We start from the raw sequence: 16,631 nt of genomic DNA, 5'->3' as shown, positions 1-16,631 counted from the left end.
AAAGGGAAATAGCAAATATAGAAAAAGAATTAGCAATGAAGGAAGACACAACTAAAAGAAGAGAATTGGCAGATAAAAAAAATAAAATATGAAACACTACAAACATATCAGGTGGAGAAGAACATAATGAAGACAAAACAGAAATATTATGAACTAGGAGAAAAAACGCACAAAATTCTAGCATGGCAGCTTAAGACAGAACAAACTAAGAGAATGGTATTGGCATCAAGGAAAAAAAACACACAAAATTCTAGCATGGCAGCTTAAGACAGAACAAACTAAGAGAATGGTATTGGCATCAAGGAAAAAAGACAAACAAATCACATATAGTCCAACGGAGATTAATGAAAACTTCAGAGAATTCTACGAACAATTATACCAAACGGAAAACAAAGGGAAAGAAGACAAAATAGATGAATTTTTAACTAAAATTGAACTTCCAAAATTACAAATAGAGGAACAAAATAAATTAACAGAACCATTTGAAATAGTAAAAATACAAGAGATAATAAAAAAAACTACCAAATAATAAAACACCAGGAGAGGATGGATTCCCAATAGAATTCTATAAAACATTTAAAGATTTATTAATTCCTCCCCTCCTGGAAGTAATCAACCAGATTGATAAAACACAAAGCTTACCAGATTCATGCAAAACAGCAATAATTACAGTAATACCAAAGACAGGGAAAGATCCACTCGCACCAGCGTCATATAGACCAATATCTTTACTTAACACAGATTATAAGATAATAGCTAAACTATTAGCAAACAGATTAGCCAACTATGTACCAAAAATAGTAAATCTAGACCAAACTGGATTTATTAAAAAAAGACGAACAACAGACAATATCTGTAAATTTATTAACTTAATTCATGCAGTAGAAGGAAATAAAACTCCAACAGTAGCGGTTGCTTTAGACGCAGAGAAGGCCTTTGACAGAGTAGAATGGAATTATTTATTCAAAGTACTACAAAAATTGAGCTTACCAGAGAAATATATTAATTGGATTAAAGCATTATATAAGGGGCCATTGGCGAAAGTGACAGTAAATGGCTATATATCAAAACAATTTAACTTAAGCAGATCAACAAGGCAGGGATGCCCACTAACGCCCTTATTGTTCGTGTTAGCCATAGAACCACTAGCAGAACTGATAAGAACAGAAAATAAAATAAAAGGGATAAAAATAAAAGACAAGGAATATAAAATCAGTTTATTTGCAGATGACGTTATAGTATACTTAACAGAACCAGAAATATCAATAAAAGAATTACATAAGAAATTGAAGGAATATGGAGAAGTGTCGGGATACAAGATTAATGCAAATAAAAGTGAAGCAATGCCAATGAATAATGCGGATTTCTCAAAATTTAAGAAAGAATCACCATTCAGATGGCAAATGCAAGCAATACGATACCTAGGTATACAAATAAATAAAAACCTCGGCCATCTATATAAACTCAATTATTATCCACTAATGAAAAAATTACAGGACGACTTAGAGCATTGGAAAGACTTACCACTAACACTAATAGGAAGGATAAACTGTATTAAAATGAACATTTTCCCAAGGATACAACACCTATTTCAGGCATTGCCAATACACTTGACAGAGAAATTCTTCAAGGAGTTAAAGAAAATAATAAGGAAATTTTTATGGAAAGGGGGGAAACCGAGGATAGCACTAGATAAATTAACAGAATGGTATAAACAAGGAGGCTTACAACTGCCAAACTTTAAAAATTATTATAGAGCCGCACAATTAAGATACCCATCAGATTTTTATCAAACAAGGGAAAAGCCAGATTGGACTAGATTAGAACTAGATAAAATAGGGGAGAAGATACCTGAACATATATTATATAAATGGGATGAAAAATTGGTACAACGTAGGAATTCTCCAGTATTACATCATCTGCTCAATATTTGGAAGAAGATTCATGTAGAAAGGAATAAAACAAATTACCAGTTACCAAAACTAATACTGACGCAAAATCAGCTAATCCCTTTTACAATAGATAACCTTTCCTTTAGAGAATGGGAGTAAAAAGGGATCAAAAGAATAGAAAATTGCTTTTCAGGAAATAAATTATTATCCTTTGAACAAATGAAGGATAAATATAATATAACTCACGATACAGTGTTGGCATATTACCAACTGAAATCCTACTTGAAGGACAAATTGGGAAACAGTCTGAGGTTACCAGAGGGAAGTAATTTTGAATATGTGATTACAGACACAATGATAATCAAAAAATTTATAACAAATATGGATATTAAACTGCAAGAAAAGGAGAATGATGAAACAAATGGTAAAACTAAACAAAAATGGGAACAAGATTTAAACATAAAGATAAAGAAGGAAACATGGGAGAAGTTATGCTCAGGAACTATGAGAAATACAATAAACACGAGGTTACGTATGATACAATATAACTGAATACACAGTCTATACATTACACCTCAAAAGTTAAATAAATGGATCCCAACAGTATCTGAAAGATGTTTTTGCTGTAAAAAGGAAATGGGAACAACAATTCATGCAATCTGGACATGTGAGAAAGTGAAAAAATTTTGGGAAGATCTAAACCAGATATTAAATAAAATCACAAAAAGCAATATACCAAAAAACCCAAGAGATCTTCCTCCTAAGTAACATAAAAAACAAGGAATTTGGACTTGATTTGGATGGTGCACAAAAAAGATTTGTTAGGATAGCCCTAGCTGTAGCAAAAAAATGTATTATGTCAGCCTGGAAATTAGAAGATAACTTGAGAATACAACAATGGTATATAGAAATGAATAAATGTATTCCATTAGAAAAAATAACATCTAATTTAAGAAATAATATTACAATATTTGAACAAATATGGGAGCCATACATGAAACACAATAGAGAAAACCTACCAGGGACATCTACCACCTAAAATGACAGAAGGAGAAGGAAATGAAAAGAATTGACTCAGTGGAATTTTTTGTTTATTTTTATTGAGTGACAACATTGTTTGACGGGTTTAATGTATCTTAGATTCTGAACTTTAAATGAATAGAAGGGGAGGTAGGGAGGGTGGAAGGGGAGGTAGGGAGGGTGGGATGGGAAGGGGGGGAGAAATCAACACTGGATATATTTGAAAAGAAAAATGTATGTATCTTGATCAATGTCGTTTATAGTGTGAAAAATAAAAAAATTTTTTAAAAAAGTGCTGGATAAAGTGGATGTGGAGAAGATGGTGGGAGAGTCAAGGGCAAGAGGGTACGGCCTCAGAGTAGAAGAATGTCCCTTTAGGACAGAGATGAAAAGTTTCTTCAGCCAGAGGCTGAATCTGTGGAATTCGTTGCCACAGGCAGCTGTGGAGACAAGTCATTTCAGAAGTAAAGCAAAGAGCAATATATTCTTGATTAGAAAGGGGGTCATGGGGAGAAGGCAAGAGAATGAAGTTGTTGGCAAAATATATCAGTCATGTTTCAAATGGCGGAGCAGACTCGAGGAGCCGAATGGCCTAATTCTGTTCCTGTGTCTTATAATCTTAAAGGATCTTCAAAAGTGTGATACAATGATGACATTATCGACTGCAGATGCTGGAATCCAGAGCACAAACTATTGGAAGAACTTAGTAGGTCAAGCAGCTTCTGTGGAGGGAAATGGACAGCCGATGTCTCAGAGAGTTTCTCAGTTGTGAAGCAGGGCTTCTACCCGAAACATTGACTGCCCATTTCCCTCATGAATGCTTCCTGGCCCACCAAGTTCCTCCAGCAGATGGTTCTGGGGTTTTTTTAGGCGATATTTCTGACTTGCTGCTACTTCAAGGTTTGAGCAATTACAACGGGCCATCCAGCTCCAGCACAGTGAATATTTTTCTAGCTTATCTCTCGCGCACACCAAGTCCAGGTTTGCCACAACAAGCTGTAAACGATTTAAATGTCCACACATAAATTAGTGCAGCGAATGACGTGCACCAGTGTCTGCCCTGGCAGTTTTGTGTTCCCGACAGGAAAGATGTTGCTGTATATTACAGGCAGATGAGACCAGCTCCGTCAGCATGGACTAGTTGGGAAGAATGGCCTGTTTCCATGTTGTAGAACACTAATACAGGTTGTACCTCTTTAATCCGGCAACATTGGGGCCTGGCTATTGCCGGACCACAGAAAATGCCAGAAAACAGAAATTGACCCCTAAGGGAACCCCCTATGTAAACATATCAAATGTAGGACAAAGCTTAAAACAGGAAATAATACTATGGTGTGGCATGGTTAGTGTAGTAGTTAGCGCAAAACCTTTACAGTGCCAGCGATCAGGACATTAGTACAAACTCCTTACAGAGAGCGCGGGATTTGAACCCCAGTCCCGATTGTGGCAGATTCAACCTTGACAACGCCAGCAATTGGGACTGGGGTTCAAGTCCCGTGCTGCCTTTATGGAGTTTGTACTAATGGCAGCAGATTCAAACGTGCAGGACCACGGAGTGCCATATAAGAGAGGATCAACCTGTGCGGTACTGAATCATCACATAACGCTTCGCTGTTATTTCATAGAGTGAAACCAAATGCATTACTGCTTTTTTAAATTAAATCCCTGGAGATCCCTGCACCAATTCAGGGATCTGCAATACATCAATTTGAAAGGGAGACATAGAAGCGATGTCTAAGACAATGGTGAGGCCAAATTTGGAGTATTGTGTGCAGTTTTGGTCCCCTAACCACAGGAAATATATCAATAAGAGTGCAAGAGTGGAGAGAAAATTTACTAGGATGTTGCCAGGACTTGAGGGCCTGAGTTACAGGGAAAGGTTAAACAGGTTAGGACTTTATTCCCTGGATCGTTAGAGCATAAGGGGAGATTTGACAGAGTTACACAAAATTATGATGCACACAGAGAGAGTAAACAAGTTGCTCCCCCATGCAGCAGAAGCCTAATATCCTGACTATGCCTGAGATTGTCTGATCTCAGAAGCTAAGCAGGCACAGGCCTGGTCAGTACTTGGAGAGGAGACTGTCTAGGAACACCAGGTGCTGTAGATTTCTGTGAGGGGCACTGGACAAAGTGGTGACTCTGTCTGCCTTATGGTGGACAAAATTTAAAGAATTTCATGTATGTTACATTCTAAATGTAGTATTACATGACAATAATGGAACTTTTACCTTTCTCCACTGTTGTTAGTGAGATAGAAACTAGAGGACATGGGTTAAAGGTGAAAGGGGAGAAGTGGTAGGAGTGTGGAACAAACAGCCAGTTGAAGTGGTGAATATGGGCTTAATTTTAACATTTAAGAAAAATGAGGACATGTACATTGTTTGGAGGGATTAAGAGGGCTATGGGTCAGGTGCAGGTCAGTGGGACTAGGCAGAATAATCGTTTGGCACAGACTAGAAGGGGCTGATTTCTGTACTGTAATGTTCTTTGGTTCTGTGCCGACAGCTAAATGTCTCCACTTCACCAGAGGCTGGTGGAGAAGCTGTCCTCGCTGGGACTCAACAACCCTCTCTGTAACTGGATCTTGGACTTCCTAACGGAAAGGCCACAGTATGAGTCGGCAGTAGAACGACGAGCACCGTCACACTGAGCACTGACATATTAGAGTTGTGTGCTCAGCCTGCTCCTATTAACGCTACTGACCCACAACTGCATTGCTCTGGGACTATGGACTGGGTGCAGGTCACTTGGACTAGGCAGAATGATAGTTTGGTACAGACTAGAAGGACCAAATGGCCTATTTTCTGTGTTGTAATGTTCTATGACAGGAGATCCTTACTTGTACTGTTGATGGTCCTTGGTGCTGCGGGTTTTGGCCATAAATCGCTCAGCCAGCTTCTCCAGGTTTCGGGAGTACTCCATTTCGATTTCTGACTTCTTGCGGAAGAAGTCCTGGAGGTCCTGGAGAAGTTGAACCCTCATCTCGGTCTGTTGCTCCAAACATTTCAGCTGTTCGACTAACTGAGCCCGAATTTCTGTGAGAAGACAAATCACACAAGCGGTTACTAACTACATTCAGTTCCTGAACGGATAATAACACCTTGACTTCCCAGATATATATGCAGTCCGTGCCTCATCATTAGTGTGCTTTAAAAATTCAAGCCGCAAACTACAAGGTTGCTTAAAATTAAATTTCACATTCGGGAAATTCTGTGACAGAGTAACAGGTGAGTAATTATTTCAAGCAAGTTCAAAACTCAGATTTATTGTCAGAGTACATTCACAGATAATCCTGAAATTCTTTTCCTGTGGGCCAGGCACAATTTCTACTTATCAGAAGTGCAAAAAAACTATCCTCAAGAAAAGATACCTATGCAAAAGGGAGAAATGTAAAGAAAGAAATGCAAACAAATTATTCAATGCAGAAAATAAATATTCCACAAAATTCCTTTGCAGCCACTGGATAAAAATAAATATCATATATATTTTGCAGCCCCACTCCCCCCTCCCCATTTCACTGTTGATAAACACGTTATTGATAAACATGTTATTATAAACTCTGCAGGTTCATTATAGTATATTATTCAACACTCATTGGTTAGGTACAGGTGGTCACAGAATCTCACACTGTAAGGCACCGTTACCTTTAATCTTCGCTCCATAGTGTTTTATCCTTTTCATTATCCCTGTAGTCAAGCATTCAAAGTTATTCTGCAAATATATGATGCAACCTGATGAAACCCAGTGATTTGCAAGAAGAGGCCACATTAACGGACTGCTGAAGACTGGCTCATGGGAACCAGGTAACGGAACCGGGATTCCAGAGGGTGCGGAGGGCAAGAAAGGTTCCCGAAGGGCCTCGGCTGTTGAAGGCTTCCTAATCGTGGCAGAAGTCTGGATCTGGAGCTCGGGTTGCCGTTGGATCGAACAGGAGTCTGTGTGGCTGCAGATGTTGCTGGTCATGAATCCACGGACCCTCAGAGGCTCTCAAGAGTCTGTTTGCTTCTCTTTCTCTCTTACTACAGTAAGGTGGGGGGGCGGGGTGAAACTAATGGTGACTCTTTGCCTGCCTTACGGCAGGCAGAAGGCAATTTCGTGTAATATTATACGTTCTGTACTATTACATGTCAATAAAGGAATCTTGAAAGGAAGCTGACAGAGTAGGTCATTGGTCCAAGTCCCTCACACCATGAAAGTCAACACACAAGATGAAAGATGACCTGAATTCCCCAACCTGCTGGTGCATTTGGTCCAACTTAAGTCTCTCAAAAAAGTTTGAAGTTAAAGCATCTTCCGGAATTATAGGCAGTAATTAAGCTCTGAACTGCCAGGCAGAAATCGCATGCAATGAGAGGAAACTGCTTGGCTCTGAAGGGCTTAAAAACAGTGGGGAACTGCTGATGCAGCAGCTGTGTCTGAATTGTAACAGAGACACATGGAAAATAAAAGGGAACAGGAGACCAATGACATTGACAATTCATGCTGAGCCGTTGGTTCAAACGTAATTTCATTGGGGGAGAAAGTGTCACAAACAATTCACCTTTGTTCCAATTAAGATATGATTCAATTCTTTATTTTCATTATAATACACAATGCAGCCCTATTCCTGATTTTTTTTTTACTATGCAAAGTTACATCAGAAGGACTTTTGTACTTTCAATGCATGGTAATGTCTCCTGCCTACGATTCATCATGAATATTTGTTACACAATATTTCAATGGTCTATTTGTTTGATGCCAATATCTTTTAGCACCCAACAACAAGCAAGAGACCCGGTTAATGACTGTTTATTATTTCTATTTTCACTTATCCCCAGTGCAAAGCATGGCAGCATCTAATTCTTACTCATGAGGCAGATAAAGGTCTCCTCTTCGAAGACTAATAAACAATCTGCCAGAGGAACTCAAGTTCATGTTTATTGTCACCAGACAAAACACCGTTTCTCCTGACCACAGTGCACAGCACACAAGTTACATATACATAGATAAAATATAAAAGAAATATACACAAGTCTTTTGAATGATTTGCTTGGTTACTGGACACTGTTCACGAATCAGGGCGGCACAGTTAGGGTTATAACGTTATTATAGCGCTAGCGACCCAGGTTTGAATGCAGCACTATCTGTAAGGAGCTTGTACATTCTACCCGTGTCTACGTGGGTTTCCTCCCACCATCCAAAAGCGTTTGAAGTTGTCAGTAAATTTGGATGTAATTGAGGCAGCACGGATTTAAATGGCCAGAATCGGCTTCTAAAAATAAATCTCACAGCCAGCTATTTCTCAGGCTGGCATCCCTGATTTTGATCCTCTTGCACCTCCTTCCTGATGTAGTGGGTCAGAGTACTGTGTGCTGAATGGAGAGGGTCCTCAATAATTCTTTCAGCCCTATTTAAGCAATGCACAGCAGATTGTTCCAGTGATATTCTTGGCTTCCGTATTGACTTCCGGCCCGATATTTTGCAGCTACCGTCCCACACAATGATGCGGCCAGACAGGACCCTCTTCCATAAAAAGCCGTCAAGATTGGGGCCATTGGCTGGCCCTCGGTCAACAGCATCAGTGGTAGAAAAAGAATGGTTGACATTTCAGGTTGGAACCCTTCATTGAGACATCTCACACTGATGCTACTCGACCAGAAGATTGTTTGTTTTTTGCTCCAGATTCCAACAGCTTCAGGGTCTCATGTGTCACCTCTCCAGAGATATTCTGTCTAGTGTCAAGGGAGTAGTGCCAACGCTGTGTATTGCGCGTGCACCATGGTTAGGGGAAACACTGGTCATATACATAAAGACGGACGATAATAAACTTGAGAGGTGACAGCTCTCTGATGGGACAACAAACCTTGGCCATATTGTCCTGTTCAGCTAGATGTGAACAAGTCCATGGTACAGTACTATTTTGAAAAGTAGACTTTCTCCCAATGGCTTGGCCATTACTTATCCACAACCGACATCATGGTCTCTATTTTTTTTTTTCACACTATAAACCATATTGATCAAGATACATACATTTTCCTTCTTAAATATATACAGTGTCGTTTTCTCCCCCCCTTCCCTCCTCCCCTCCCTTCCTCCCTCCCTCACCTCCCCTCCCTCCCTCCCTCCCTCACCTCCCCTCCCATTTATTTAAACCTGTCAAACAATGTTGTCACTCAATAAAAATAAACAAGAAATTCCACTGACTCAGTTCTTTTCATTCTCTTCTCCTTCTGTCATTTTAGGTGGTAGATGTCCACGGTAGGTTTTCTCTATTGTGTTTCATGTATGGCTCCCATATTTGTTCAAATATTGTAATGTTATTTCTTAAATTATAGGTTATTTTTTCTAATGGAATACATTTATTCATTTCTATATACCATTGTTGTATTCTCAAGTTATCTTCTAATTTCCAAGTTGACATAATACAGAGGTGACAGCTCTCTGATGGGACAACAAACCTTGGCCATATTGTCCTGTTCAGCTAGATGTGAACAAGTCCATGGTACAGTACTATTTTGAAAAGTAGACTTTCTCCCAATGGCTTGGCCATTACTTATCCACAACCGACATCATGGTCTCTATTGAAGATTATCTAGGATCAATCACATAAATCCACATGGAAACATGCTGCATTTAAACTGATGGCCATATGTCACATTCAGAGTCAGAATTTATTGTCATGACGTGTCACAAAACTTGTTGTTTGCAGCAGCATTGCACTGTAAATATTGCTATAAAATTACATTTACAGAATAAATTAATCAGTGAAAAAGTTAGGGAGAGTGAGGTAGTGTCTGTGGTTCATTGTCCATTCAGAAATCTGATGGCAGAGGGGAAGAAGTTGGGTGCTTGTCTTCAGACTCATGATGGCAGCAGTATAAAGAGGGCACGGCCTGAGTGGTGGGGGTCCTTGAAGATAGAGGCTGCTTTCTAAAGACACCACCAACTGTAACTATAATTCGAGAGTACCTCATTGATTGTAAAGCTCTCAACAATGTCGTGTGGCCAAAACATGACATAAAAGCAGATCTTGTTCCACATCTTTGAATCCCTGTCGAATGACAGATCAACAAATCATTTAGAAATGTCTTGACATCAGGAATGACATTTCAAGCGAGTGGAACAGAAGCTCACAAATGAACTGTATTATTGTGAGAAACTCCCAGGCACAAAGTGCCGTGTGGAAGTTGAAAGCAGGTCACAATCAGAGCCATTGTATTCAGCGTGGTTGAGCCGTTGAGATCAACGCCTGGACTTTCCCCTGACACTAGGAATAGTTGACAAAAAGTCTGCGGATTCAATAGCATTTGCATTTTGTGGAGCTCCAGTGAGGTACAATGGAGGCAAAAGCCATGAGGTTGGCTACACAAATGTGGCACCATCATTCTGTCTGCGAATCAACTCAATGGAGCCACAAGAGCTGCTGACCACAGGGTAATAGGTCAGAGCCGATAATAGAAGCCCATCTAATTACATCATGGCCATCAACTCAAACCATTGAACTGGAACAGAGGAGAAACCTTGCCTTTGTACAATTAAATATTTGGATGTCTGAAAGCACTCTTTTCTCACAGAAACTGCAAAATGGTTCATTCTTTGAAAATAAATACACAAGAGTTATGAAAGGTCCTGAACATCTTATTATAGAGTCATACAGAATACACAAGAGTTATGAAAGGTCCTGAACATCTTATTATAGTCATACAGAATACACAAGAGTTATGAAAGGTCCTGAACATCTTATTATAGAGTCATACAGAGTGGAAATAGACTCTTTGGTCCAACTTGCCCACGCTGGTCAAACTATCCCATGCTCACTGGTCCCACATGTACCCATACCCTTCTAAACCCATCCTCTCTGTATATCCATCCAAATGTTTCTAAACATTGCAACAGTACCTGCCTCAACCATTTCCTCCTGCAGCCCGTTCCATACACTCACCAAGATTCAGGATTTTGTTATTGTCATGTAATAAAACAGGAGTAATATTACATAAAATCTGCTTTAGTCTGCCATTCACCATCAGCAGATATTGATGGGCACCTCTTACAGTTAGAGACAGAGAGAGAGAAGCAAAAGAGAATCCTCCCAGAGTCACCAAGAGTCTGTGGATTCACCTCCAGAGCTCCTGCAGTCTCCACGACCACACAAGCTCCAGTCCAAAGCATTGGTAACTTGGGCTCCAGATCCAAACTTCCAACACAATCAGGAAACCTTCAGTGCCCTTTTGCATCTCTGTTGTGATACCTGGTTCCCTCAGCCAGTCTCAAGCTAGTTCCAGAAGTCCACAGCCTGGTGTGAGACACCTTCTGTGCGTAAAAAAAAAAGTTGCCCCTCAGATTCCATTAAATATCTACCCCATCCCTCACTAAAATCTACGTTTTGATTACTCTGGGCAAAAGCCACAAGCAGCATCACCTCAAAACTTTCAAATTCTTAACATGCTGGAATTTGGTGCAGGAAGTGAGCAGCTGTAACCAGATTACTTTGCAATTACTAACCATTCTCTATACTGTGGACCAACCGGGTAGGGGGAGGGGGGGTGGGTGGGGGGGGGGGGGGGGTTGTAATGTTCAGCGTGAGCAATTAATTCTTCTGCATGACAAAGTGAATCTTGTAGACAACCATAAATTGCTGGAGGAACTCAACAGGTAAAGCAGGGAGGGAGAAAGGAACAGTCAGCATTTCAGGTCGACTGGAGAATGAAGGATTTTGACCTAAAGTGTCGCCAATTCCTCCCCCCTCCCCCCCAACCCCCATCGACTCTGGTGATGTTGGACCCACAAACTCGACCAGAAGATTATTTTGTTTTACCTCTGCAATATTTTGTGTCTCCTGCATCATGAGGTAGTTGAATTAATTTATACTATTAGAAAAACAAATACAAATAGGAAGTTTTTTGAACTTCGAAAAAATAAATCAATCTCCTCCTTAAGCACACTTTCCCCCACCTAAAGTTTAAATTCCATTTGGAATATTTTGGAGGATCAAGAACCATTCAGAAATCTGGTGGCAAAGGCGAAGAAGCTGCCCTTGTGCTGTCGGGACACATTTACGAGGGGATCTGCCCTCAAAAACTTAGACCGAGAATCGTGAGAGAGAAAATGGACGCAAATTTGTGAGGAGGGTGATATGTTTTATCGGCAAGAATTGTGCAGAGAATATAAAGTTGTCAACATTATTCAGTGCAATTAGGCAGGTTATAACGAAACAGGAACAGAAGTATTTTGTATCAGAGCACCTGTGTCAACTTTGCTGAAGCATGCCCTTTGGAATTATTTTTTAGAACATGCAATGTCGTTCATAATTTTGTTCACGATTTAACTAAAAGGCTTTGAGCGACAGCTTGGAATAAAAAATCCCCATCATCGACACCCTCCTAAAATTGCTTTTTACTTGAGTATTTAAAATTATCACTTTATTGGAAGATAAAAGCAATTCACAGTCAAACAGGAGTCATTCCACTCTTAATCTATTAACTGCAAAAGAATTTATTGCTCATGACAGCCCAGGATTAATATCACAAATCAGGATGACTCAGCAGGATTGTTAACAGTTGTAACCCTTGCTTGTGAGTTCTGCCCTGCCATTGCACGACAGAACCTTTTTGTGCGGGGAAAGTAACTTGGCTATTAATCCTTCGATTGCAAGTTCACCACCCAGATTCACAAACAAATTGGAAGAGCATTTAGTTGCTTCAGCAGCTCTGCAACCACAAGGCTGACAAGACCTTTATTTACTGAAATCAAACAAATTGCAGATGCTGGAAACCTGAAATAAAAACAGTTTCTTTTTCTCAATTCCAACAAAGGGTGTTAATCCTGAGAATTAAGGGTGGCGCAGTAAGCAGAGCAGTTAGTACAATGCTATTCAGTGCCAGTGACCTGGGTTCCACTCCCTGTAAGGATTGTTCTCCCATGGGTATCCTCTGGTTTCCTCCCATGTTTCAAAGACATACAGGGTGAAAGTCGGAGAGGCCGGGAGAAGACGGAGAGATTCTCCAATCCTTTTGCACCCACAGAATTTCTTTATATCTCATGGATCACCGAGAACAGACCTTTGGAGCACATATGTAGACCACAGGTAAGTAATACTACTCAAATCAATCATTTCTTCTCAACTAAGATCAAGCCAATTGGTCGAGAATGCACACAAATGGCCGTCTTTCTCTCTTTCATTCCAACACTTCAATGCTCATAAGCAATTTGGGACATCTTAAAGTTATGAAGGGCACAAATAACTCTTAATTCTTTTGTATTTTATGGCCAATTCAACATATTTTCTAAATTGAGTGATCTCCACTGCTCAGATTGTTAATCTCTATACATAAGGCAGACCGTTCAAACATCTGTGTCATCAGACTGTTGACAACTAACAAACAGATTACGACAAGCTTTATGGCACAATTTTCCAATTCAAAATATTCCCAAATTAAATAATCCTGTACAGAAAGCTGCAAACCATTAAGGTACAATATCTCCTTATAATTTACTCTGGATCGCTCGCTAACTCCCAAGTACTTCACAATACCACAGACAGAATCCATTGCATCAAATATTTCAAAACACTTCCAATGATGTTCATTTAAACCTGGCAAGTTCCCCCCCCCCTGTAGAGTTAACATTAAATGTTTTTCACAGCACAGTGGAAGCCAATCCCAGCCATTAAACCTGTGCAGCCCAATTACATCCCCCGTACATTTTGAAGAGTGGGAAGAAACTGGAGCGCCCAGAGGAAACCCACACAGACATGGGGAGAAAGTACAAACTCTTTATAGACAACGCCAGATTCGAACCCAGGTCACTGGCGCTATAACAGTGTTGCACTAACCATTACGCTAGCCAAGCCGCCCAGGAAATATTTGACTTCCAGCAAAATACATCCAGGAGGGTTAAAAAATAAATTGTGGACAATATTCTGGCCTACCACACTATCAGAAATAAACCTGTTTTGAACAATTAAAGAGAATGATTAATTAATCATTACTTTCAGGGGAAGTATATAATCCACACCCATGTCAGATTACATTCTCTTCAAATTGCAGCTACTATGATTGGAATGGTGGCGTTTATGAGGTAATTTATAAATTCCTATTGAGGATGACTGGCATGGCTGGCATTTATTGCCCTTTGGAAGGTGGTGGCAAGACACCACTCACAAATGCTGCAGTCCTTGCAGTGAAGTTGCTCCTTTGGCACGAAGAGGAGCGGGTTTCAGCACTTGGATCAAATGGTAATGATGGAGGTGTGATTTATTTCCAAATCAAGAGGATGTGCAATATGGAGAGGAACCTACGCTTGACCGCGTTGCCATGAACCTGCTGCTCTTTGCCAGTCGAAGTTGTGGAAGTGGTGCAATAGCCAAGATGAGTAACTGCAGTGCATTATTTAATCCAGCCATTCTCAATAGAGGCTCTACAGCCCCTTCCCCAGGGAGCCAGAGAACATAGAACCATAGGACATGACAGAAAACAGGCCCTTCTAGTCTGTGCCGAACTATTATTCTGCCTTGTCCCATGGACCTGCACCCAGTTCATAGCCCTTCATACCTCTCACATCCATGTACCTGTCCAAATTCTTCTTGTGTTAAAAATGAGCCCGCATTCACTTCAACTGGCAGTTCGTTCCACACTCCCACCACTCTGTGTGTGAAGTTCCCACTAATGTTCCCCCTAAACTTTTCCCCTTTCACCCTTGACCCACGTTTTCATTGAAGTAAAAGCCTTCTTTTCTTTTCACCTCACGAAACCTAAATTTTTTTTAAATGTTTTTTTATGTAGTTGATGGGAGAAAAGTATGAAAGAAACCAACTAAACGTGACTGCTTCACAGGGGAGGGGACCCATAAACTTTGATGGAGTCCTAACAGGGCCCTAGATGGAAAAGGGTTGAGAATGGTTGATGTAGACTATAAGACCTAAAAACAGAATTAGGCAATTTGGCCCATTGAGTCTGCTCTGCAATTCAAATCCTGGTCCGTGTATTTTCTTCCCAACCCATTCTTCGGCTTTCTCCGCATAATCTTTGACACCCTTACTAACCACAATTCAATCAACCTCTGCTTTAAATCTACCTAATGACCTCGTCTCCATAGCTGTCTGTGGCAACAATTTCCACAGATTCACCTCCCTCTGGCTGATGAAATCTCTTCTAAAGAGACGTCTTTTTATTCTGAGGATGTGCCCTCTAGTCCAAGACCCTCTCGCTACTAGAAACCTCTCCATGCGCACTCTACCCAGACCTTTCAGTATATGGTTGGTTTCAAGGTAGATCATAACAATTTTGGGTTAATATCACAAATTGTGCTGATTCAGCAGGATTTTTAGCAGTTCTAACCCTTGCTCGTGAGTTCTCCCCTGACATTGCATGACTGAACCCTTTGGTGTGGGTAAAGTAACTCGGCTGTTAATCCACCTTCCCAAGTTGCCCAGGCTCCTCCTCAGTGAAGACGCACTGGGGCGATCTCCCACTTCTTGTTCTCCATACCAATTCGAGAATCAACAGTGCAACAAAGAAATACCTGGGCCATCGCTTCTCCAATTCTCTCTGCTCCAGGTGGAAAACTCAGAACTTTAGAGCTTAAACACTATACTTCTCTATCCACAGATACTGCCTGACTCATTGGTTATTCCCAGTTTCTATAAGATATGGGAGCAAAGGCAGGCCATTCAGCCTGCCAAATCTGCTCCACCATTCCATCATGAGCTGATCTATTCTCCCACAGCCCCACTCCCTCGCCTTCTCCCTGTAACCTTTGATACCCTATTCAAAGCGCTATCAACCTCTGCCTTAAATACACCCAACAACCTGGCCTCCATAGCCATCCATGGCTGCAGTGTTTACCATTGTTTAACAGAGTGGAATTCTATATCAATACTTCATTGGTGAATTGCATCAGTTTTCCAAATGAAAACCATACATGAACCTCATTGATGTTTTTGCTCTGAGATGATAACAGGGGATCTGTGTAATGGGCATTGTTGGTTTGAAAAAGTATGCTGTGAATTACTGCCTTTCATTTCAATTGCTTTGCACGTTATAAAACTAAACATCGGAAATTTGTCCAATCTTAAAACCATGATCACACTTCAAGGATGCACAATATTTTATAACACCCCTTGAAGGCATGCAAAAGGAACTTTAAAAATGCAAGTCTTTTCTTTTAATCTTTCCCCACAGGGAGGATGGTTAGGGCTATTTATAATCCTATTTCCACATTCACGTAGTGTAGAATTGAAAACAGGAAATGCATTCCCAGATCAGTTCCATTTATACTTCAGCCATTGGGTTCAGTAATCCTGTCCAAAGTCCCCATTTCCTTCCATATCCCAAACCTCAGCAGCAGATGTGCCTTTGTCTAATCCTTCCTTATCTCACATGTATAACCCTCCATTCTTCTCACATCTATATGCCTGTCTAAGAGTCTGTTAAATGTCCCCATTGTACCAGCCTCCACCACCACTCCTGGCAAAGTGTTCCAAGCACCCACCACTCTCTGTGTAAATAAAAATGACCTCTGACGTCTCCCTTAAACTTTCCTCCCCTCACCTTAAACAGATGTCCTCTAGTATTTGCTATTGTCATGCCATGAATAAAGTGCTGGCCAAGTCCCTCATAATCTTGTAGACATAAATTCTATATAAATCTTATTTCTATAAATCCTCATTTTTTTTTGTTCACATTTTTTTCAGTTTACAGGACCTCTGCACAGCCCACATTTATTGCCCATCTCTCTATG

The 16,631-nt window shown here is 40.4% G+C and overlaps 1 protein-coding gene across 14 annotated transcripts in view; it reads right to left on the bottom strand.

Annotated features, from left to right (window-relative positions):
• Window positions 1-16,631, bottom strand: part of srgap1a (SLIT-ROBO Rho GTPase activating protein 1a) — a 229,322-nt gene that overhangs the window by 128,362 nt on the left and 84,329 nt on the right. For 13 of the 14 annotated variants that reach the window (XM_069904208.1, XM_069904202.1, XM_069904203.1 and 10 more), the window contains one exon: window positions 5,755-5,950. In XM_069904208.1, coding sequence (XP_069760309.1) covers window positions 5,755-5,897 — 143 coding nt within the window. In that variant the 5' untranslated portion in view covers window positions 5,898-5,950. Of the gene's footprint in view, window positions 1-5,754; window positions 5,951-8,757; window positions 8,837-16,631 lie in introns of those variants that run through there. The other variant, XM_069904207.1, reaches the window with a different exon arrangement.

This window comes from Narcine bancroftii, chromosome 11, assembly GCF_036971445.1.
Source record: "Narcine bancroftii isolate sNarBan1 chromosome 11, sNarBan1.hap1, whole genome shotgun sequence".
Lineage (NCBI taxonomy): Eukaryota > Metazoa > Chordata > Chondrichthyes > Torpediniformes > Narcinidae > Narcine > Narcine bancroftii.
The sequence above is the reverse complement of the archived record's forward strand: the minus strand, read 5'-3'. Positions and strand labels throughout refer to the sequence as shown.